Genomic DNA, 25164 nt, shown 5'->3' with positions numbered 1-25164 from the left:
TAGCCATCGGACGTCTGTCAATGCCGCGTCATCGTGAACACATTGAATGTTCCCTTTGTAACTATTGCAGGGTGCTCCACTGCCCACGGTTGCATTTGGACGGTGTCACCCATTCGCCCCGGTTTAAAATAAATGCTTGTGGGTGTGGGCCGGGTGCGTAGTGTAGCGTTAGTCCGACGTCCCAATAATCCGACACTATGGATGTACTGTACCAATACAATTTTTCTGTACCCGATCCGATCCCAACAACACAATGTCTGTGTTAGCCGATACAGATACCGAATACCGATACCAGAGAATAATATTATTCTTATTTTGAAGTTCACCGACGGGAAGTCAAGGGTTGACATTTGCCTAACTTTGACCGTAGCTGCGTTGCATTCTTCACACGTTGGACTAGTAGGGAACCGGAAGCGGCGGAACAATGTGACAAACGTCTGCGGGTGTTTTCTTATATATACACACACACACACATGTATATAAACAGATAGCTTCTCATGCACATCCAGGTGGAGGAGGTGCCGGTAGGCAAGGTATAGATGCTGGCCAAAGAGAACTTCCCCAGGGAAAGGAAGGGACCATTGCATACATGATGTATGCAAGCACCTGACGAAGCCAAACGGCGAAACGCGTCGTGCAATAAAGAAATGAAGCATAAGTAATCTTGTCCTGAGTCCCTGGAGTGTGCGGTCCCTTCCTCTCCCTGGGGAAGTTCTCTTTTGCCAGCATATATATATATATATATATATATATATATATATATATATATTAGAGCCACTGACTGCACGCTTGTGTGTGTGTTGTGTGCACGTGTGCGTGTGTGTCTCTCTATGTGTGTGCTGTGTGTGGAGAGAGGGAGAGAGAAAAGAGACGGAGCACAGCGGAGGCGTTCGCTTAGAGACAGAGATCTCGTGTTGTGTTTATACTTTATAGCTATCTAGCTATATATCTCTTGTTGTGTTTACTTTATAGCTATCTAGCTATATATCTCGTGTTGTGTTTATAGCAGACTCCTCACTGAAACTTGCACTTTCAGTTTGGGCAACTCGAAAGCAAACTCCACATGCTCAAACATTTTATTTACCTGCCATAGTGTCAACCTTTATGCCTGTGTCGGATCTGTGGTTAGACTGGCCTATTCGCCGATCCCGATATGACTCGATGACCAAATACAGTAAGGGCATATCTGGCAGTGTTCCGCTACTGGTATCGGTATATCTCTATCCGACAACCCAATATTGCGACCATAGAGCCCCATACTAAAACTATCCCCCTAACCCTAACCGCACTCACAGGAGAGAGCTTTATGCAGTCTGAACATATAACCAGTGCAATGCAAGCCCTCAACTCTGTAAATTATCTGCTAATAGAAACAAGCTTCCTGCTTGGATTGAATCAGGTGTATGTGTATGGGCAGGGGTGAGGGGTTGAGCTTTTAATTAGGTGTGCAAGAAAGAGAGACAGGGGAGGTTATTAGGGCAAGCCAACTTCTGGTGTTGGATGAGAAGAGGTCAGGAACATGTGACAGGAGCTCGCTACAGTTAGTATTTTCTGATAGAGAGTTAGCTTACTCTGTGCCAATCCACAGGCAGCAGAAATACATATTCACACGTATTGGATGCAAGAACATTGATTTCATCACCTTATAGTTGATGGATGACGAAAAAATCATCATGCATATTCTGCGATGGGCTAAAAAACCATTAAAGATGGAGTGCCGTGATTTTTTTCCACCCTAAAACATGATCATCAGGTATATATAGGAGGTATATATAGGAGGAAGAATTTTTTTTTAATCTAATTTTTATGTTCATTAAGTACGCCTGGTTTGCGGTGATTCACCGGAACTTTATTTTTATTATTCCATTGGCAGAGCACTAAAACAATTGTTCAAGGACACTTCAATCGGACACATGGCCGGACACATGGCCATTTCAGAGATTGACCCACCCGTGGATGTTTTGGTTATGAAACATTCACTCCAACCGCTAGATCACCTGGACTGTTCCTACTTGAAATTTATGATATTGATGCCTTTGGGCCAAAACCTCGTAACTCCATATTTAGTAATTAAGTAAGGACATAAAAGTGAAATAGCATGGTATATTTTGACGAGGCAACACTAAAAGCATCAGCATGGCAAAAGGAGTGTGGGATGTGAACCCATGACATGACCCATTATAAATACAATCCATTATGACCCCTGTCACTGTGGCACATACTGCAGAGCGCATACACGGTTGCATCTACCGTACACCAGTGGTTCCCAAAGTGGGGTTCGGGGACCCCTAGGGGTCCTTGAGAGTTTCCAGGGGGTACCCAGCTAAATCATAACCCTTATGGGTCTGTAACTCAGTGTACAAATGGAAGCAAATCGATCCGTTAGGGTCCATTTGTACACTCTCAGAGTTAAATTAACATTGATTTTACAATATAAATTGGGGTCCCAGAGATTTAAAAAAATGCCATTAAATGGGGGGTCCGTAGCCTAATGCATGTCCAACTGGGGGTGCTTGAAATGAAAATGGTTGAGAATCACTGCTAGAATCGTAATAAAAATCTTCTCTTATAGGCCGTGTTGGGACCCATGAAAAAGTGCTTAGAAAATGAGTTTTGTTCCCATGTCATGGGCACTACTCATTCAATGCATTTTTGGGGGTTAAAAGTTCTACTCATAATATCCTGCAGTATTTTGTCACAAGCCAAGATCTTGTGCTGCCATTTTTGCTTGGAAAATGTGTTTTTGGCAACACAAAATCTTTCTCAAATGTCATAAATGCATATACCTAACATCTGAAACAAGTATTGGTGCCTTAGTTTACTCATATGTGAATTTAGATCATGAAATGTAGCATATTTGTTAAAGAATACACTTCAACTTAAGTGTTTGGCACACAGTACAATGAAACCTACACAGTAAATTGTGCCAAAAGCTTATGTTTCATACATAGAAAATGTCTCAACCTACTGTGTAATGAAAGGTAGAAAAGAAAATCAGGGCACCTTGGACCAAAATGGCAGAAAATCTATAAAAATGTTACCACGCCCCAAGACCAAGACCAAGACACAGTGACTTAGGTGTCTGCTTCCGACCTTTAGAAGCAAGATACACAATGTCATTGACAAACTTTTAGGTTCACATCTTCAGGAATATAGTTCCTCTGTTGCACCTATAATCCAGGAAATTACATTGAATAGTTCAACTGGCACAACATATTTTGCTTCAGAAACATTCAAATCCTCTGCTGTGGGAGGCCAGGGGCATTTCATACCGGAAGATTAATTTACAAGTCTCTACAATATCAGTCCTGCACTATACAGTGTGGAAAGGAGATCAAGGCAATACAAGAAAATTCTCTCCCTCGCCCTCTGTGTGTGTGTGTGTGTGTGTGTGTGTGTGTGTGTGTGTGTGAGTGTGTGTGTGTGAGAGAGAGAGAGAGAGAGAGAGAGAGGGGGGTCGCTACCTGCAGACACCGTTTCCGTTTGTGAAAGTTGATCCTTCTTCCGTTTGCCTCCCACAGCAATATATAGAACTTTTTTATTTGTACTTTCTACCTCTCTTTTATGGAGAAAAACGTGTGTAGTGCCCCTGCCGTGGGAACGGAAGTAAAGGAAAATGCTAGTCACAAGATGGCCTAGTATGGGGGTCCCTGGCATATCTATTTTAAATGGGGGTCCTCAGGCTAATAAATGTCGATGTAGGTGTCCGTGACATGAAAAAGTGAACCACTGATCTACACAACCCAGATGAACCAGATCTAAAACTGTCTAGCAGTGAACTGCACAAACCTAAGACTGGCCAGTGGCCAGTGTTAATTTCGTTGACTAAATCTACGACGAAAAATGTTCATCGACTACCTTTTTTCACTGACGAAAACTAAATAAAAACTAAGCTATGTATGATGACTACATTTTTTTAACTAGACTAAAATGTTAGGGAGGGACTAGCGGACAAGAGATGCAGTAGAACTAAAAGAGACAAGTCATTTTATGTTAGGATGTGATCTGAAATTAGCAGATCTACAAGCGCACAACGCTTGTGAGCCAAGTGTAAAATCAGCCATTACATCAAGGCCTGCCAAAAAAAAAAATGTTTGAAAAATAAAATAAAATAAATAAATCAAATCTTATGATATTTAGTGGACTAATACGAAATGAAAACCTTTGATTTACTTTCATTCAAAAGAACAAGACTAAAACGAAATAAAAAAAAGCTGTAAATTTAATTTTTTTTCATTTTTATCCAACAATTTTGCAACCTTTTTTTCACCCAGTGTCAATTATCTTAATCCTGGGCAGTGGACTGACCTCATGCTTCCTTCTGTGCATGAGTAGTCCAAGCTGCTTCTTTTCACCTGACAGAGGGGAGTTTTCACTGCCGGACATAGTGTGTGGAAGGAACACGTTATTCAGACCAGTTCCTTTCCCCTCCATCAGGCGCCACGGCTGGCCAGGGGGAGGTAGTTTAGAGACCAGGATTACTGCATGTTTTTGTGAGGGTACCTAGCCTACCTACCCTAGGGGACACGGGGAGAACATGCAAACTCCACACAGAAAGGTGCTTTCGCTAACCCCACCTCGGGTATGGGCATTGATGATGCACGCGGAGGAGAGAACACACTCCCAGCGCGCACAGCGTCCCCAGCGAGAATCGAACCCAGGACCTTCTAGCTGTGAGGCGACATCACTACCGACTGTGCCACCGTGCACCATGCTGTCAAAATTAACACTGCTATTGGCAAATCATCATGGCCAATATGAATGACTTACTTGGACGTGCTTGGGCCAGCATGTTGCCAAGGGAACGATACGTTCCCGACTGCCGCCCTGTAGCTGTAGACACCCAGAAGTCCCAGGGCCAGGGCAACCTTGGACACCCAGGAGCAGCGTCGCTGAACCAAAAGGTAAATAAGAACCAAAGAGAAAGCAGCCACCAGGGATCGGACCACGCCATGTTCAGAGCTGGGGAAGGGATTAAAAAAGATTAAAAAAATTATGAATATGACAATTCTATTAATTTATTTAAAAAATACACTTCTGACCATTCTATTTATTGGGAAGTTCAAGAGTAAGTCATCAAATCAAATCAAATCAAACTTTATTTATAGAGCACATTTAAAACAACCAAGGTTGACCAAAGTGCTGTACATCAGTGGCAAAAATAGAGAACAGGCAGGAGAACACAGAATACAAACGAGAAACACACTAATAAATCAGATGAAACAAAGTCAATTGTGTCCTCCAACAATGCTTCTTTCAAGGCAGACATCTTCAATAGTTGATCAGATTGGGGATTCTGTGAGTTGACGAGAGGTGCCCTTGCCCTGTACTGGCTGGCTGCAGGATCAAAGAGTCCAAGAATTGTGCATGTTGGGATAAGATGCACAATAACTCACTATATCTATTTTTGATTGTCCCAGCAATAAGCAGAGACTTTAAGAAGAAACAAGCAACACAGACAGAAAATAAGTTCCTAGTCCTGGTAGCCCATAACACTGCACTGCAGATTATAATGCAGGCTGTTTCTACAATGGGAGGCCTGTGGAAGCTAACGGAAGTGAAAAAAAAGGTACCAATAATAATTTTAAATATTTTTCGTGGATGGCCCAGATGGTAATATTAGCTCGTGGATGACTTGGATTGGGTTAATTAAAACCAGGAAAGCATCTGTGTATTTTAGATGTTTTTTTGCGTCTGCTATTCAAAAATAGCAGATATACAAGCACACCTGTAGCACGTGTTTTGTTTTGTTTTTTAAGTGTGAGAACTACTGATTTAGAAGGCATTTGTAGAATCGTCCCTAGGTCTTAATGCGTTATTTGTTGCATTATTGTAAAACATGTGCATTACTTAATTTACAACAACAGTTTTTGGGTCCGAGAGGCTAAATGTCATCAAATGTTGGTCCGTGGCTCAAATGCCCAATAAATAATGGGCCTTGATATGAAAAAGGTTGAAAACAACTGTCTTACTGGGTAAAAAAAACTAAACAACAACAACAAAAACACTGGATTAAAAACAATGCAACCGAGATACGGTTTGTAATAAAACAATTCCAACAACACACCTGTTGAGCCAGTGTCCCATGTCGGGAACATGAGCCCACTGCACCCCTGTCTGGTTGAGAGAGCGCAGCAAGCGGCAGCAGGTCAGGGTGAAAGGCGGCGTGGCTAAAGCTAGCCACCTCTCCGAGAAGATCCCCGTGCTCAGGGCTGTCGCCATTATAAAAAGGAAAACAAGATGACGATTAATTCATTGTCACACAAATAATTGCGATTCACTATTTAATTGTTTTTTTGTTTTTTTTGCATTGAACATTGGAACGTTACACAATTTGTATTTATGTTTGTCATTTAGGCTTCGTAATCACAAATTGCATGGGGCAGATATGAGAGATAACTTAAATATACTAAGAAATCACTGACACATTTTATCATTAAAACAAAATCGGTCCGCCAAAATATTTACAATTCTTGACGTGTTGTAAGCTTGTAGATCTGCTATGTCTGCTATTTAAAAAAAATCACACTCCTGTGAAGTGAGGGGTGCTCTTATCATCATACATCATCACTTTCCGGCCAATCACAATTGGCGTCCGCATTTTTCTTCCCTCACTTTTGATCCTCATTATGTTTTTTGGTCAGCCAATCAAATCATCGCTAGAGTGATCAGCCAATTAAATCATAAAAGCTATAATTCAGACAAACAGACAAAGACGGGCATAGGAGGGGCTAGTGCCTAGCCCCCTGAAAATGTACGGACATTTTTGACAATTATGCAATAATTAATGAATAATTTAGATCAATCTCATATGATTGCGATTAGGCGACTCTGTAATAATTGTGACAGGACTACAGCAATGGTTCCCAAAGTGGGACCCTAATGCGTCCATTTGGCTCCAGTTGTACACTCAGAGTTAAATTAACATTGATTTTACAATATAAATTGGGGGTCCAACAGATAGAAATGCCAATAAATAGGGATCTGTAGTGTAGACTAATGCATGTTAAACTGGGAGTCCTTGAAATTAAACGGGTTTGAGAATCACTGCTAGAGCCGTAAAAATCTTCTCTTATGGGGGTCCCTGGCATATCTTTTCAAAAAAGGGTCCGTGGGCTAATTAGTGTCATTTTGGTGGTCCTTGACACGAAAAAGTTTGGGAACCCCTGGCCTAAAGTACCTGTGTGGGAATGGTCGGAGGAGGAGGAGGTGCCACGGGAGGAATGACAACCTTTGGAGGGGAGGAGGTGGTCTTCGTCGTCCCCACCGCCGCCGCCTCCTCGTTCTTCCCGGAAGTACTTGCGGCAGACGTCCTGGAAGACGGCGAGGCACAGCGTGCTGAGCATGAAGTACCACGTCTGGTGCTCCTCCTCCACGAAGCTGCTGGCCGCCAGGCTGACGGTGTGGCCCGCCGAGCCCACCAGCAGCACCACGTCCAGCTCCGAGAGGGACCACTCGCCACCCTGCGTACAGTACGAGAGACGCCATATAAGTGTTCGTTAAATGAGCTTTATGCATGCACGCCATTTTTGGAAAGAAACTTGGTCCATTTACTTCACAGGTGTTGCCGATGATACAGTACTAATGAAGGCTCTGTTCCATTCTGGTCAAACAGAGTCAGGGGTGCTGCTATTGTGCCTTTGAGTGAGTTCCAAATGGCCCCGTACGTGTACGGGAGTGTAACTCTGAGAGTGTACAAATGGACCAAAATGGACCCTTACAGGTCCATTTGGTTCCATTTGTACACTCTCGCTTACGCTTATAGTAAACGATATTAAGATCACCCCATGTTATTCTCCATAGAGAAATTACTTCCGCGAACCAGGGGAATCGTCGGGATGAGCGAGTTACGTCAGGACTTCGGTGCTCTATTGTTTTTATTTTGTATTAATAATTTGTTGATAATTAAAAAATAAATCTAATTGTATGTTGTATTTAATTGTTGTTATCGTTATAATATTAGTATTATTTTCCTTTTTTCTTTGTCAATGGTGGTTGGTGCAGGGGTGCGGCCTTGCGGGGATAGGATTTTAAAAAAACGAGGCAAGATGTTGAGCCATCCTGTTTGATTTATTTTGTGTTTTATTTATCTACTGTGAGCATCCACCAAGCCAACCAAAATAGTTTGTTATCGAGTTATTGTGAGCATTTGTTTTCTCCAACTACAGCCCCATAGGGATGATTTAAGTTCACACTAATATTATACATTCACACTGTTCACTTTACATGGCATCCGTTACGGTTAAATTGCTATCTGTTCTGAAAATGTATGAGAAAAACTAATCAATCAAAAAAAAATCCACTGGGGAGAAGATAAAGGGATTCATTGAAAGGGATTCACATTTAGCTTGTATTTCATACACCTCTTTATATGGCAAATGGAATTGTTTTTTGCGGGCGCTCCAATAAATACCTTCTTTTAAACTATATTTCTCCCCCTTTAGCCTTTTCTGGACCTATCTCAAGGTTGTTCTAACAGAGATTGCTTATACTGAATGTATTAAAAATGTAAAATCTACAAGTGAATTCTTGAGAAGAGCATTGATGTCCTGTGTATACTCATACCCATCTCATTATATATTTTAGCGTTGGCTATTAAAAAATAGCAGCTGTACAAGCTTACAGCGCAAAAAAAACTTTAAGTGTTTCGAGGTCCTTGGCACAAATACGTTCGAGAACTGCTGATTTACACCGTAAAATTGGACTCAGGTATCAATGGGTTAAATCCAGCTTCACCCATCCCTGCCCCACTCCTTTCTCTCCCCTCCAATGATTTGGCCAATTTTGAAATCCTACAGTATAAACATTATACAATTCCACATTTATATTTTCTAAGGCTTAGTCCGCCTCTTTTGCATAAAACATATTTGTGGTCTATATCCTGCTATGCGTTAGTGAGAGCAAGATAGCAATGTGATGGTGGAAAACTCAGGGACTGTTTCCTTCGGGTGGCAGTGGCTCAGGAGGTAGAGCAGCTGGTTTGGAGTCAGAATGGTTCTTCGTTCAATGCCTGGATCATACTGTCTTATTTATATTTATCCCCTAACTGCTCCCAGTGAGCAAGTTGTTGCCTTGCATGGCTGCCTTCCTACACTGTAAATGACTAAGAGTAATTAGCTTTTCACACAGTTCAAGTGTTATCAATTGCATTATCAGCATGCTTCAGCCATTCTTTTGGAGTATAATTGTCTGGCTGACTGTATATGCTCTACTTCTAAATCATCCAAACCTTTTTCAGAAAAAAAGTGTATGTCGTTATATTAGTGGTTCTTAAAAATGTTCAGTATTTGGCCACAGACCCCCATCTCAAAATAATTTGTTCCAGGTAACACAGGTTACAACATCCAGGTAAATAGCAGATCTACTGGATCGCACCAGGCACGAAGTGAGCTTATATATCTGCTATTTTTGAATAGCCGAAGTATAAAATTAAATAATGGTCAAAGTGTTTAAAATCTAAAATGACACTTTCCCGGTTTTCATGGGTTAAGTCTAAGAGGAGAGGATGATATTGAGCTAGAAGCAATGTGGTTTCATGCCAGGAAAGAGCACCACAGAATACACACCCTGTTCACTTTGAGAGTGCTGATGGAGAAGTATGGAGAAGGTCAGGAGTAGTTGCATTGTGCCTTTGTTGACTTCGAGAAAGCATACAGACTGTCGCAAGGACAGCGTGCTGAGAGAGGTAGTACTGCGTGAGGAAGTCGAGAGTGAGCACAATTTGAGAGTGGTGCAGGATATGGTATCCATTTCACCAGGCATATCAGAAAGTCTTCGTTCTCTAATATAAGCATATTGAGGACTAGCTCTAGACAACGATATCCTGTAATGTGCTTATTCATGCCTACTCTGCAAAATTGGCAAACCGGAGAGCTGGGTAAGCTGATGCCATGCGTGATGTATTCTGGGAATATCTGCCATCTCTGGAGTTTAAGGTGAAAACTTAAAGGGATATTTCACTTAAAAAAAACGGTCATTGCGACAGCACGTCGCAGTTACTATGAAAACGTGCAGGAAGCCTGTCACGCTCAAGCCTGTAATGCTTCCGTCACACGCTCTGAACGCAGCATCATGCTGCTACCTGTAATGCTTGCCTGTTACTCTATGGTTACTCTTGCCTGTAATGGTGCCCTTTTCCTCCTCACGTGTGCTTTGAAGAGCCTTGGCTTGTAAGTTTTCATGCTTTAGTTATACTTATACTGTCGCATTTCTGTATTTTGTGCAAAAGTTTATTTGTACGGAGGAATCCCCCAAAGTGACACTTTTTCATATCGCGTCAAATAAGAACTGTGATCGCGGTGGTTTGACTCGTATGCATATAAAGAATCAACGGACTGAGAGAAAACTCTAATGTTAGTTACTGTTTATTTTAATTATTAAACATTTTGCTATAAACAGACACTATCAAAAATCACTGACTGTTGTGACGACACAGAGTTACAACCTCCCTGACAATATCGCTGAGACAGTTTATTTATTTTTGGACCGCAATGCATATATGAGACAATTTAAAATATAACTTCTACGGCCCTGGACCAGGGGATGAGCGAGTGACATCAGGACTTCGGTAGAGATTTCACCGTCTGTCCGCTCCGCTGTAGTGCTGACATAATGAAGTGACATGTCTCAGCCCTGCGGTCACTACTCGCCTTTAAGGCGTCTTACTGGTTTTATCTACTATCTACTCTGTCTTATGTGAACACAACACCCCAGACAGTATCCAAGTTGCTCGATTCAGTTTAAGATTATTTGAAATTAATTTTTCATATTTTCTTATAGAAACCCATCGTCACTTCAAACTCAATTTTAACCATGATAGATTCATCGAAAACACACCACATCCTTTTTTTTGTTTCAATTATTCTTAATAATGTCACCAGAAAAAAAAGGATGAATTGAACGTGGTAAAATTGGGGGTTGAAGTTACATTTATGAAACATGAAAGCTAATTCTCTGCCAAATGCAAGTTTGAAATGGGACTCCACTTCTGAAATAAATGATGATCCTCCTGGTATGGTTTCTCCTAAGTGCACATTTTCCAAATGCCCAGTCGGCTATTACCTTTGAAGTAAAGCTCAGAGGCGCTTTGTCTGTACTGCAGATCAAAGGCTATAAGCTAGATGTTCTCTAAAGCATTATGGGACCATGCCATGTATTGCTTTTAAAAGAATAAATACAATCTTAAAATTGATTATGACATCAACCAACTAGAAGCCACTGGTTGCTATTAAAATGGGAGTTATATGTTCTCTCATTTATTATGAGTTAAAATAACTGCATTTTTAGCTGGTTGATGACAAGAATGAGCTTTACCATTGATTCAATAACATAGGCAGGGCTCAATAAACCTCTGTGGAGTATTAAAGAATTACTGTATGTTGCTATATCAGTAGTGTTTGTATGCTTCCCTTAATTGTGCCAGTTGATACTTTCAACACCATTATGAAATTACCTTTAGTTCTCAACCTCACCGACCTGAAAAGGCTAGCTTCTAATCTAAATGATTGCACAGTGTATGCAGAAAACAAGTTGAGACATTTGACAATTACAGTAAATCAATTAGTCGACAGATTTCTATGACAATTTGAATAATATCTAATAGCCTTCTTCAATACTTTGGTTTGCATCTTTTTGATTGCGTTTACTGGCCTCGTCTGCCATTCAAGTTCCAGTATTGTTCTTTGTGTGAGAATGCATAAACAAATACCCTGCCATGAAAAACACCATTTGGCACTTTATTCTTATCCAGAGTAGACATATAGGGTCAGACATTTACTTAACATAACTTATAAGTTGTATTTACGTGTTTGCACTTTATATTGTAGTAATATTAGTTTGACAAGCCAAGTCTAAAGATGAATAAGAGACCTGGTTCAGGGATACATGTACTTCCTATTCCTACTCACGGTTCTAGATTTAGCAGTTTTCTGTGGAATTGATTCCCTTGCTAAGTTAACGGGCCAAGGTCTTTTTTTTTGTTGCTGTGAGAGCACTTTCTCATAGTTCCCACTGAGAAGGTAACCTTTAAGGATAAATTAAATCAGGAAGAGACACTGCGATACCGAGGGCTGATCTTGTGGGTATTTTAAGCAAATGACCTTCTGAGTGATCATTAAGTTAAGACTCTCTTCCACGACAGTATGTTTGTCTTTAAGAAACATTGCCTGCCACCTCCTGTCGTACCCTGCAATGTCTGAAATGCCAGCTACAATTCAATAGGACAAGCCAATCCATGCCTTTTAGTCCACTTTAAACTGAAAGGTAATAGGAGTCGGGTCACCCAGGGCAGAACAGCTCCTCTGTCATCTGATTGGCAGATGAGTCTTGAAAGGTGGGATAAGAGACAAAGGCCAAAAAGGATAATCCCCATGGAACAAGCCACGGGGCAACTGGCCTTATCACTATATTATAGGTATAAGACAAGACCAGGTGGTTCCCCATGGATTGTGCGTCCTGCAAGTGGGATTTTGCTTTCGGGGCAGAAAAAGTGGCGCAAGGAGCCAAGGGAATGCAAGCCAAGGGAAATCTGAATCCCCACCCATCCCCTTTTTCCCCCTATTTAGCTCAATGATGCTTTAGCTTATGATGATTTCCTGTTTTTGGCTATAAGTGTACATATTTGTACGCGTTATGAATTGAACATGGTGGACCCTATTGTACACAAGTGTAATGCTTTATGGTGTCGTCCACAGTTAACAGTTTTGTATTGAGTTGTGCTTGAAATGTACTGTAATTCTCCAAACTGTTAAAACATTCTTCAATCAATCAGTTAAATATTTTTTAACTATACTATACTATATACTATTTAGCATTGGCAATAAGTCAAACATTTCTCGTTTTGCTGTACCTTCATCATATAAGAGCCTGCATGATCCTAGAGGAAAATGCATTTACATGCCTGAAGTTTATTGAGATCATCATTGAATGACAAAATTCCAGATCCCTTTAAAGATAACGTGATTTGTATCATTATTATTTTCTTTTTGTACTGGTTTGCCAATGACTTGTGTGAAATCATGTGGTTAGTAATGGCAATACTAATACGTTTTCAAATAAATGTAGTGCAGTAAAAGTAAAGTATTGTACTTAAGTACAGTACTTATGCGGTCAAGTAAGTGAAGTATAGACAATTTGAGGTGTAATACTGAAGGATAAAGTCAGCAGTCTAGGAGAATGACATAATCATTCTTAAATTACACATAATCGCATGACAGTGTCACTCACTGAAACTAGCCGATCTACAAGCTGCTAACACCACGTGGCTACAGCAGCTATGTGATGCATTGTGAGCTTATAGATGTAGATTGGCTATATTTATGTATAAATCAAGCTTGAATTAATTCTGATGTGCAACCTACATTTCACTCCAGTGTAAGAGGGCTGTTCACCAAGCACTAAAACTATAAGTAGGGCTTGGCAATGAACCGAAAATCTATCAGAACTGACATTTGGAACATCGTGCTGACTTAATCTTTGCTCACGTCGGTAAATTCGGTTAATGATTTTCCCTAATGCATGTGTTCGTGAAATGTCCCCAACATGACATCGTGTCGAGAGTTATCCATCTATAAATGCACGATGGGTGTGTGCGTTTCCTCCTCAAATCTCAACAACCCTCTGACCTATCGACTTCAAACTTGTCTTGAGCCAAGTGCAGTAGGAGTGAATTGCCAAAAGGAAAGTTCGTCAGAAGTTGTTCAACAACCGACAATCGACAGTCTGTGTATCTTTGTCCCTTTTGTGACCGTATGGCATTTCAAAATATATATAATACAAAAATAACATTCATTAATCTTAATCGAGGTAAAGGTTTGATATAATTGTCATGATACTCAGACGAGTTGTGGCGATTTGGACAAAATGAGTACAAAGCGGGCTACTCCTGAAAACTTTAGAAGCCAATCGTAGCCAATCAGGGTGGATTATGAGAAATCAAACAAACCTGTCTTGATCACATGACTATGGAGAGCATGTGTACCGATTTGCGTGAAATTTGGATAAAATCTGAAGGAGTAATATTAGAAAATGTGTTTTACATATGTCGGCCTCCTGGTGGCGCTATAAAGATGTGAAAAATTCCAGGCAAAGGTTTTTCCTTGGCCTCTAGGGAGTGTGCATACAAAGTTTTACACAGATTTGTGCAGTTAGAGGTGTACTGTCCAAAAAATGTTTTGCACAAAGTGGCCTCCTGGTGGCGCTATAAGAGGCCAATGTGAAAACCTTTGGGCAGAGGTTCAGCTGTGGCATTCAGGGAGTGTGTAATGCAAAACATACTCTCTCCCCATGCCTTCGGCCTGGTGGAGACAACAATAGTTACAGTATAGTCAGAGTGCTTGTTGACTAAATATCATATGATTTTAGTTGACTAAATCTACAGTTAATTGTGTCGATAAAAATGTATTTTGACGGGTCTTGGTGTTATAATGCCTGATTTTACACTTGGTTCCATCTAAGCATCTTGTCTTGTAGATCTGCTATTTTCACACCCAAGCACAACCAAACATAAAATGACTAGTCCCTCGCTAACGTTTTAGTCTATTCTTTATTTGTTGACGAAATTGTCAGCATATTTACCGGTAGTCATAGTTTTAATCATCATGGCACATTTTTTTATTTCGTTTTAGTTAGTGAAAAAATGTTTCGTCATATTTTGACAAAAGAAATGTCAGTGGGGAGGATGGCCCATAACCGATTAACCACAGCATGAACTAGAACTGCACTCTGCCGAGTGCATACTTGCTTGTTGCACACTAGTAGGCCATAAATGGCCTACTAGTGCGCAAGCAGAGCGCGCAAGTACTTTCGACCGCTGGAAAGTATCACATCTCAGTATCTCTGTGAAGGAACGTTTGAAATGTATAATCATTACGTGTAACTATTTGCTACCTAACTACTTTTTTACAGAAAAATGAATCATTGATATGTGATGAAAAAAAAGGTATATAAACTGAATTAAAATATATTATACAGTATAATTATTTTATTACTTATTGTAAATTGTCAATTGTTTTAAATGTATTTCATTTTGTACTATAGTGATATTAATACTAAATCATGATCAGAGTAATATGTGTCTCTAACTTCAATTTCTGTAATAATACTTTCAAATTTGTTGAAATATACATGATCTAAAATACTTCCGAAATCTGTAGTTGGATTTGTATTTAATTGTTTAAAGCCTAATCTTGACATGAAGGTCTTTATATTTATATATTTTTCAGTATAATGGTCTTCATTGAAATCTCCTATTATCATAATTGTGGAAGTCGGAGATGATAGATACTTTACCATTTTCTTGAGAAATGTGTTTAATTCCGTAAGGTTTGTTTTAGGTGATCTGTACATAAGAATGATATATAGATCTTTATTTTTTACATGTATATATACGTGTTCTACTTTTTCTAATATCTCGATTTCTTTTTGAATTATTTCAATGGCAATATCTTCTTTTATAGCAAACATAACTCCCCCACCTATATCATATTCTCTGTCATTCTTGATTGTTTTGTAATTGGTGTTCATTGTTTTTAATTTAAAAGTAATGTTATTATTTTTCTTTAAGTGTGTTTCAGTAAAAGCTATTAGATCCAACATTTCGAGTTGGGAATCTGAGTTTATATCTTGTAAATGTGTTAGATAACCTCTGATGTTCAACAATCCAATTTTTAATGAATGTTTTAATGGTAATTGAGTTATCTTCCGTATATTTGGATTTTCTAGAGGTGATTGTCGTAATCGTATCATTTCTCTTTCTACATTCTTATCTACTTTGATCTTTTTAGGACTAAAATCAAGTATATATAGATCTCTTATCCTTTTCACTCGACTGAATGCTACATAGGCTTGTCCCGGGTTAAAACGTGAGCCCTTCATAGATACGACAATCTCTTGTATAGTTAAACCTTGAACCTTATGAATAGTTAATCCCCAAGCTAATGTCAACGGGAATTGAAACCTATTTGTTGATCCTGTTCTTCTGCCTCCATGGAAAATTATAGCTTCATGTCTGTATATTGGAACTGCTTCTGGGTAATTTTTATATTTACTATTAGACTTCGCATTAAGACCAACATCTTTGTCTTGGAATTTAACAAGTATTACTGTAACATAGGTGTCGTTTTTCTCAAAGTCAATATATTCAACAAGTCCTCTGATACCGTTGACTAATCCATCAGATACCATTACATTAGTAGTCAACATCACTTGTGCACCAATTGCTATACTGAGTGTTGTTGGTAAACCTCCTGTTTGTGATAGTTTACTTTTTGTGCAATCCAGATCAAATAACCGTGTGTCTTTATCTTTTCTACTATCTTCTGCCTTTATATGAAAAATAGTAATAGTAAATAGTAAGTGATGACGTAAGAGATATGGTCATCTGTGTAGTCTGGTCCCAGCAGACCAGGCACAGATTTACAAATTACAAATCACATTACAACTACATACAGAGTATGTAGTTGTAATTTGATTAGCAGTATACCGTGGTTACTTGGTTCCAAAAAGTGAAGCCAAGTTTTTTTCAACCGTAAGTCTGTGCCTGGTTTGCTGGGACCAGTTACAACATTACGTCATCGTTGAGAACTGGGACCAGAGTACATGGTGTGTGTATATGTATGACTAGCTCTCAGTGATGACGTAAGAGATATGGTCATCTGTGTAGTCTGTTCCCAGCAGACCAGGCACAGATTTACAAATTACAAATCACATTACAACTACATACAGAGTATGTAGTTGTAATTTGATTAGCAGTATACTGTGGTTACTTGGTTCCAAAAAGTGAAGCCAAGTTTTTTTCAACCGTAAGTCTGTGCCTGGTTTGCTGGGACCAGTTACAACATTACGTCATCCTTGAGAGAGTACATGGTGTGTATATGACGTAATGTTGTAACTTGTAACATTACGTCATATACACACCATGTACTCTCTCAAGGATGACGTAATGTTGTAACTGGTCCCAGCAAACCAGGCACAGACTTACGGTTGAAGAAAACTTGGCTTCACTTCGAAGAGACCAAGCGAAATGATTACTTGCGCGCTCTGTTTGCGCAAGTAATTATTCTGTATGCATAGTGCATCCAAATGCAGGGCATATACCTATTTCTACCTCAGGACAATGACATAAAAACAACACTTATAGCAGACATTTCTCCCTCCCTCATTCTGATTGACAAATCAGTATGACAATGAACAATAAGCTTTACAGTATAGCTTATAGTAGCTAGTTATAGTAGTTCTATATTTACTTATTGCACATGATGTGAATTAGGCAGCTGAGCAGGTGTTGAGTGTTTTGGTGTTGTAGTATAGACTAGAGTATTGGTTCTCAACCTTTTTTTCTCCACCAAGTACCACCAAATATTTGGCTCTCACGTACAACCATTATGACTTAGGTTAAAGTGAAACCTTAGGTTAAAGTTGAACCTCCAGTCACTAGAGGTTCTCCACTCCGGTACAAGGTTTGGCCTCCATGGAAAATAGTATCTCACACAAGTTGAATGTGAAGAGAGAGAAGAACAGAGGGACAGGAGGAGATCTTCCTCTGCCAAACACTGTTATTTGGGGAACATGTCAACTCTGTCAGATGGTTTCAGGCTTAAAGGAATAATACGAGAATACTTTCCAACTTGGAATTACGTTTTAATATAAACTAGGGCACGGACTGTTGCGAATGCAGTTATTCAACACCCGATGTACTGCAGCCGTTGTCAGAGTAATTAGTACAGTAGCCATTATCATAGTACATTGGCCAGTCTATGCACATCATGCATTCGGAACGCATGCCCCTTCAGTTACGCAATACCCGTTGTACCCATTGTGCTATTATAGTACTTGGAGACCAATCTATGATGTCAGCATTACAGAAATTTGGATTTACAGTTCTGGATAAACGATTATCCGACTGACTACTTCGCACTCCACTGCCTAGTTGGGACCGATAAACAGTTTAAAGTCAATTGGTCGCCTGGTTCTCGAGATATGCAATCCATCCATTGCAAGGATCAAATCTTGACTGGGCCAGTGACCTTAAAAAGTCACAATTTCCCTTTAGAGGACAACTTTAGTTTTTTTCAACCAAGGTTCATGTTTTAGGTTGTTATTAGAGAAAGTAAAAGATGATGCTGTTTTTGACAGGGGGGCGGGGGCATTCGAACATGGGGCTAAATATGTATTTCTTTACAAAATGTTATGGTGATTTTTTTTTTTATTATTTACTATAGTCCTACTAGACCCCAAGAAAGTACATCTGGCCACAGAAGATCACAGGATCTACTGAATGTGAAGGTAGCCTACTGGGGGGAAGCCATACACACCGTGTGTCATAGGCTCAATATGCCAGTGTGACACATTCAGTACGGTAGCTCCCGTGATCTTTTGTGGCCAAATGTAATTTCTTGGGGTCTAGTAGGACTATAGTAAATAATAAAAAAATAAATCTCTATAACATTTTGTAAAGAAATACATATTTAGCCCCATGCTCGAATGCCCCCGCCCCCCTGTCAAAAACAGCTAAAATCCCTAAAACTAAAGAAAACAGCAAATGAAAGAAAATTTACACTCATCTGTTGTATGCTTGCAATGTTTGGTTGTTGTAAGCGGCAATAACATAATATCTAAATTAGATGTAAATATTATCTACAGTAAGTAGATAAAATATATATATTCTTAAAGGTGTGTTTGCACTCAGTGCTGAGTTTGCATGTGAGCCAAGGTCACTGTACTCTCGTATTCTAAGGGTGGTTATATAATATAGGGATGTAGGCTACTGTATAAAGAGCTTAATCATCCCGAGTAACATTCCATCTCCTAGAGCACTGTGTGTGTGTGTGTGTGTGTGTGTGTGTGTGTGTGTGTGTGTGTGTGTGTGTGTGTGTGTGCGTGTGCGCATACGTGCACAGATAAATGTGACACCTAGCACTACTAAGCAGAATGTAAGTAGTTTGTCTTATGACAGAGATATGAGTTTTAATTAGGCTAGGTCTGTGAATGCGTGTGTTTAATTGTTGTGTGTAAACCTTTTTTTGGCTTCCCCTATTACCCCAACCTCTCTCCCCCAATACATTTTGATACTTGATTCATGCTGTAGTCACCATGTAAAGAAACATTTGTTTTAATTTATTTGACCTTCCCCATGGTTTTTAATTAATTATGAATTTAGTTAATTACATTTGTATTTGTTATTTTGGAGTTTATACACGATACATGTCACATGAATGCTCATTTATTTGTAGTGTGTAGTATGTATAAATAATATATATTCCATGTATATGTACTTATGGTCGTTTACTCAAATTCAAGTATTTGACCACATTTACAGATGCCGTTTCCTGACTTCCACTGAGGTGAACTTCTCCAGGACCATAGCTCCATTAAAGCATTCTGTTTCTGTTCCTTAACTGCTGACCAGAGATTCCTTTGTTTCAGCAAAGAAATTATCTTTCTCCGAGCAGTTTGCTATTGGTAAGTCCAGATACATGTGAAAATACATTGGTTAGAAATTTTTGCCAAACCACTCCAAACAAATAGCCACTGCTATTTATAAATAACCTAGTCAAGATTTACCGATTTGTGAATTCATTTTCGTTAAAGTTGATGTTCTTACCCCTATCTGCCCCGGGATGACAATTAGGCCCCAAGCAGCAGTCTAGTTTGCCTATGCCTAGATCCAGCCCTGACAACAAGGTCACAAGTAGATCGATGTAAAGTAAATCCGTCACATCTTCTACTTTATATGTTGATATGAATCACCTGGACAGGAGCCATTTCTCTGTGACTCGCTGGCATGTTCAAGTTCAAGTATGGTACACCCATAGACTACTACAGGCTCCAAACAGAACCGGCTCATTACAGGATTATTGTGTTTGTATGGTTTGAGTACAAAAAACGAATCTCTCTCAATTACATACCCCATGAAACCCTGAATTCATGGAGATTTTTTTCTTTTTTTTAATCACTTTCCTAAACCAATAATTTGATGACCTCTGCTGGTCATCAAGGAGGCACTTTTATTTAAGTTGGCATGGTACAGACTACAGAACGTTGTTGTATTTGTCTTGAATAGCTGTTTTGGTTTTCCTTTTCTGAATCCTAATGTGTGTGTTTAAAAAAAAAAGCATCATGCAATTAGGGCTGCAACTAACGATTTTTTTCATAATCGATTCATCTGCCGATTATTTAAACGATTAATCGGATTATGACACTTATTTAGCTATGATTAGGCTGCTATTCAAATAAAAGACAAACTAAATTAAAATTAATTAAAGCAACTCATGGTGTCTTTAGGCTTATTCTGACTGCATACATTTGATTAAAGAATAGCTACACATGTGTCAGTCTAGAAGGAACAGTACTCTTCTGAACTCAAATACATAGGTCATTTAAAAAGAAATATTGTTCTTGTTCTTGATATTATAATCATTATGTGTCATATTTTGCTTTGCAGTCGCTACTGTATCATCAGATTGTAAGGGAAGAGAGATGGCTCACTTTACTTTACTTACACTTAACACTGGAAAAACTATGGTTAAGTGCATGGAAATCACCTATGATAAATTGCAAAAAAAAAGTGATTAGTTGCCGATTCGATTAATCGATTACTAAATTAGTTGACAACTTTGAATAATCGATTCGATTATGATGAATCGATGAATCGTTGCAGCCCTATCATGCATTAAGGTGATTATAATTACTGTAATTAAGATAGATTATATTTTTGGGCTTTTTCTGCCTGTATTGGATAGTGTACAGTATGGTGACAGGAAATGGGGAGACAGATGGAGGGTGACACACGGGAAAGGTCGTCGGGATCGGGTGTCGAACACGCGACACGCCGTCAGGCTGGCTTGGCAGCCTAGGTGCCCGGACCGCTACACTAGCCACCAGGTCCAAATTAAGATAGATTAGATGGAACTAAAATGCAGTATAGGGAGTATAGGAAACCCCAAATCCCAAGGCACACGGCCTCGGTACAGTTTGGGAACCACAGCTGTAGGTAAGCATTTTTCACGGCGTTCACAAAAAAACTCCTCAAACTAAATTTAAACAAGAGCTTAGCTTGTCTATTTTACAGTTAAAAACCCCCCCCAAAAAACGGGAGAATGCCGGTACAAGCAGCAGGATAGAGGCAAGAAAGTCAGGTGGAGCTGCAGGACGTGAGGGCTTATAATGGTTTAGTGTGTGATTTTTTGAGTGGTGCAACCACTCCCTTACGGAGCTACTGTACGTGTGTGGGTGGGTGGCTGTGTCTGAGCACGAAAACAGCATGGTTGTTTTTTACTACCTGTGCGCAACACACACAAACACACATATTAACTATATATATGTACAGTACAGTACAGTACAGTAGAAGGTACAGTAGAGGGATCCCCACACGGTAACTGTAATTTCTCAACCGTTTCAGACACTGGCCGGCTGGAATCGGGCCGGCACCCTGGGTGCGTTCCTGTGGGTCTGGAGCCCCCACACCCCCCACCCCTCACCACACGGAGTTGCACCATTCACTTCACTCAATGCGGATTGTTTAACTCATGTCTTCTAACATGTTGAACATGACAGTTTAAATTGAAACGAGTGGACTAATATGCGCCATCACCTCAGAGACGGTCTTTAACGCACTGAAACTCAGAGCGCAAAATCTGTGTGTAAAATAGCGGCGCACCCTGATGGCGACACACCTCATTCACACGCTATAATCTCTGAATTTACGGTTTTGGGTGGGAAATGGAAGGTGGGGCGTTTCAGAGATTTTACTCATCTGCTGGGCACTCTAGCGCCTTTATTTTGAAAAGTTCCAGGGCATAAAAAGTGTTAAGACTAACACAGCCATGGGCGCTATATGCACAGAATCATTTGATATTTAGACAATGGGTGGCAGGTGTAAAAATTAAAACTGTGCCGGTTGGAAGATAGCAATGACAATCACGCTGCCCGTTAGCGCCACTAACCGGGCAGAAGGTCTTTACAATAACTTAGCGATTATGTGTTCTGTTCTACTTTGAACACAGAGGTGGTAGTGTCTGAGGTGCACACATTAATGCAAGTGCAAATTTAAAACTAAGAAACAGCTGTCCCTGGTAATGTTAAAACAAAGTCTATGCCCTTGGAACGAACACACGCTTTATCTTGACTGTTCCTTATTAGTATTCCTTTAATGGCAATTTATAATTATTACGTTACACTTGTTGTTCATTAGACTGTATCGTTAATTGTTATTGTTGTGTCGTGTCATGTTGTGTTCTGTTAGGACAGTTTTGCAGACCTTGCAGCACCAGCATTTTTCTGCCTTGACTTCAACCAGAACATAATACAGCATAATGAAGCATGGACAAGCCTAAGTGCAGTCAATCAACAACAGCTTGCTTATATAGAAGAGCAGATGTATCATGATTGGTCCACAGTAGCATGTAATCCATACACCAATCAGCAGCCACTAGTATATGAGAGGCTATCTGGATGATTGGTCCACACACAGTGATTGAAATCCATGAACCCGTCAGGATAACAGATGGGAGGATTGCTGGATATTATACATCTGGTTAAGCAGTAACGGCAAAGGACACATTACACACACCAGATACCAGGTGACATGAAGTGGATCAGCTGCTATACAATCAGTCAATATCGTAAAGTAATCTTGAATTGTTGCTACAACACGTCTTGTCACTTAACAAGCAGCACATAACATGCCATTATTTGTTATGGATTTTAAAGTTCCCTCTTGGGCTTTCTTCTCCACGTGACAATGACAAAGCACCCCATCCAATACAATTTTAGCTATGTCAGCTCTCTCGGGCAGGCCTGGACGGCTGGCAAGAGGGGTCCAGACTCTCCCTGGCAGGGCATCTGATGCCTTCTGTCTAAAGGCTTTGAACTGAGACTCCAGATCTATCAAGAGGGGTCCAGACTCTCCCTGGCAGGGCATCTGATGCCTTCTGTCTAAAGGCTTTGAACTGAGACTCCAGCTCTATCAAGAGGGGTCAAGACTCTCCCTGGCAGGGCATCTGATGCCTTCTGTCTAAGACTCCAGATCTTTGAAGAAGTCATTCTGCAGAGGTTTTCCGGTGCTTAATCTGCGGCGCCCACACAGCAACGTGCGTCGCCGGGTCACCCGCAAGGAACCAAATAATAATCCGGGAACCATGAGCCCCGTAGCATGCAGCCCTCGCCTTGTTGACATTGCTGGAGCTGTTAAACTAATGTTGTGTGCTTTTATGCCACTATGAAAAAGCATCATAACATAGACTAGTGTGAATAGGATCGACAAGCTGCATGTCTTCATCTGAAACCAACCACTAACAAAGGACAAGTGACCTTGTTGCGAACGCAGTGAGCACTTACTATGATCATCTAGCAGCCGATATAAATACTGCCGCGCTGCAGCCCTCACTTCACACGTGTGTGATTTTTATTATTATTAATGTGAATGCCATAATTATGTTTTTTGTCATTATTTTGTATGATATTTTACTTATTTGAAGATTTGGGTAAAATGTGTGTTCCGGAAGTTTGACTGTGTCATTTCCGGTAACATGACCATATAGTATAACAATCGGAACTATTGAAGTTATAAGTCTGAGTTATATTAAATAAAGAAATAAAGGTCCTGTACCTGTGACAGTAAGTCTTAACACTGGAAACAAACTGTATTGTAGAGCAAAAGAAAAACAAAACTATTTATTTTCAACTTAAATGTCACGGTTGGTTATCTCAGTTTAAAGGTAGGTCAAACCAAAATCATACAATTGAGCAATCAATCCCTTCAAAACGTAAATTAAATGTTCAATTCCCTTTAAATTCTCCCCTGCAATATCCCTTTAAAGGTGCCCCAAAGTCAAAGTATCCCAAAATAATCTGAGTCTTATAGGATATTTTGTTGCCGTATGCAGTATATTGTGTGCACTCTGTGGTATTCGGGACGTGTGACTTGTGTCTGGTGAAACACCACGCGCAATGGGACACTGTCTGTGACAATTGACATCCTATGTACATTGTTATAACTCACCTGACCATAGAGTGATGCCATATATCGGACTAATTACACACACACACACACACACACACACACACACATGCACACACACACGCACACACATGCACACACACACACACACACACACACACGCGCACGCACGCACACACACACACGCATACAATGCACGCACACACCCGTTATATTCAGAGCTATATAAGGACAATGCAAACAGCCATCTGGAGTCATACTCGAATTGTCATCTCATGGAAGTAAGCTGTCCAACTCTGTTTACTTTTATTGAACTCAATTGTGACTCCTTAGCAACTAATAAAGATTCTTTCTGAGTAATATACAACGCATCCTGAGGACTTCTTCTTTTCAAACGATTCTACAGTCTCCAAAGTAATCCAAGTATTCAAAGCAATCCAAGTATCCCAAACCTTGCAGATCCTCTTTGTTCAAAAAAGTAGTCCAAAAAAGTCATGAAACAAAAAGGCAATGCATTGCTTACTGGAAAAAAGAAAAGGTATATGCTGCTCACCCAACCTTTAAGTGGGGAGTCCGCCGCTGGGTCCTTTTTTCACCAGCTCTGATTGTTTGTTCAGAGCTCAAAGCCTCAGAAAGTGTCCGACCAAACTTTCTCTCCTTACCTAAACAAAGTTCTTCGGTCAAACTGTGTGGTTGTTTAGGTACAGTTCTGATTTGGCTTAGTATTGGCATTGAAAAGAAGGTGTTTAACAAAGAATAATAACCACACCAAACCCTCTTCTAACATGCCCAAAATGGAACCCAGGCTCGGCGCCTCACTTCCTGTTCTTTTATAGCTTCCTGGCAGTTCACTTCCTAGAATTGGAACTATTCCTGGAACTATTGCTCACATACATTTCCCCCACAGCTCCCCTTGTGATCAAACCTTGTCATTTGTCAACATAAAATGGATGACCATGGTTCAACTACACAAAACACATTATATTATATTCTATATTATATTCCCCAGTATGTTTCATTTTCTTTCAATACTCATACCAGGCCAGGAAATATATTATTTCACACATTTTATGCATCAGTGTTTGGAATAAGCTCAGGCTTGCACAAGTTATTGTGCTTTGTTTTATGTTGCTCATTCTGATCATGATTTATTTGTGTCAGTTTTGACGTGGGCTTTGGAAGCGATGCTTGCCACAATAAAGCCGTGA

The 25164-nt window shown here is 39.9% G+C and overlaps 1 protein-coding gene across 1 annotated transcript in view; it reads right to left on the bottom strand.

Moving 5' to 3' along the window:
* The window catches only part of pigg (phosphatidylinositol glycan anchor biosynthesis class G (EMM blood group)), a 71963-nt gene that overhangs the window by 21601 nt on the left and 25198 nt on the right, over positions 1-25164 (bottom strand). Inside the window, 3 exon segments of the mRNA XM_080774494.1 lie at positions 4771-4962; positions 6068-6212; positions 7181-7463. Coding sequence (XP_080630620.1) covers positions 4771-4962; positions 6068-6212; positions 7181-7463 — 620 coding nt within the window.

The sequence above is a fragment of the Protomyctophum bolini genome, assembly GCF_963924005.1.
Source record: "Protomyctophum bolini genome assembly, chromosome: 10".
Taxonomy (NCBI): domain Eukaryota; kingdom Metazoa; phylum Chordata; class Actinopteri; order Myctophiformes; family Myctophidae; genus Protomyctophum; species Protomyctophum bolini.
The sequence above is the reverse complement of the archived record's forward strand: the minus strand, read 5'-3'. Positions and strand labels throughout refer to the sequence as shown.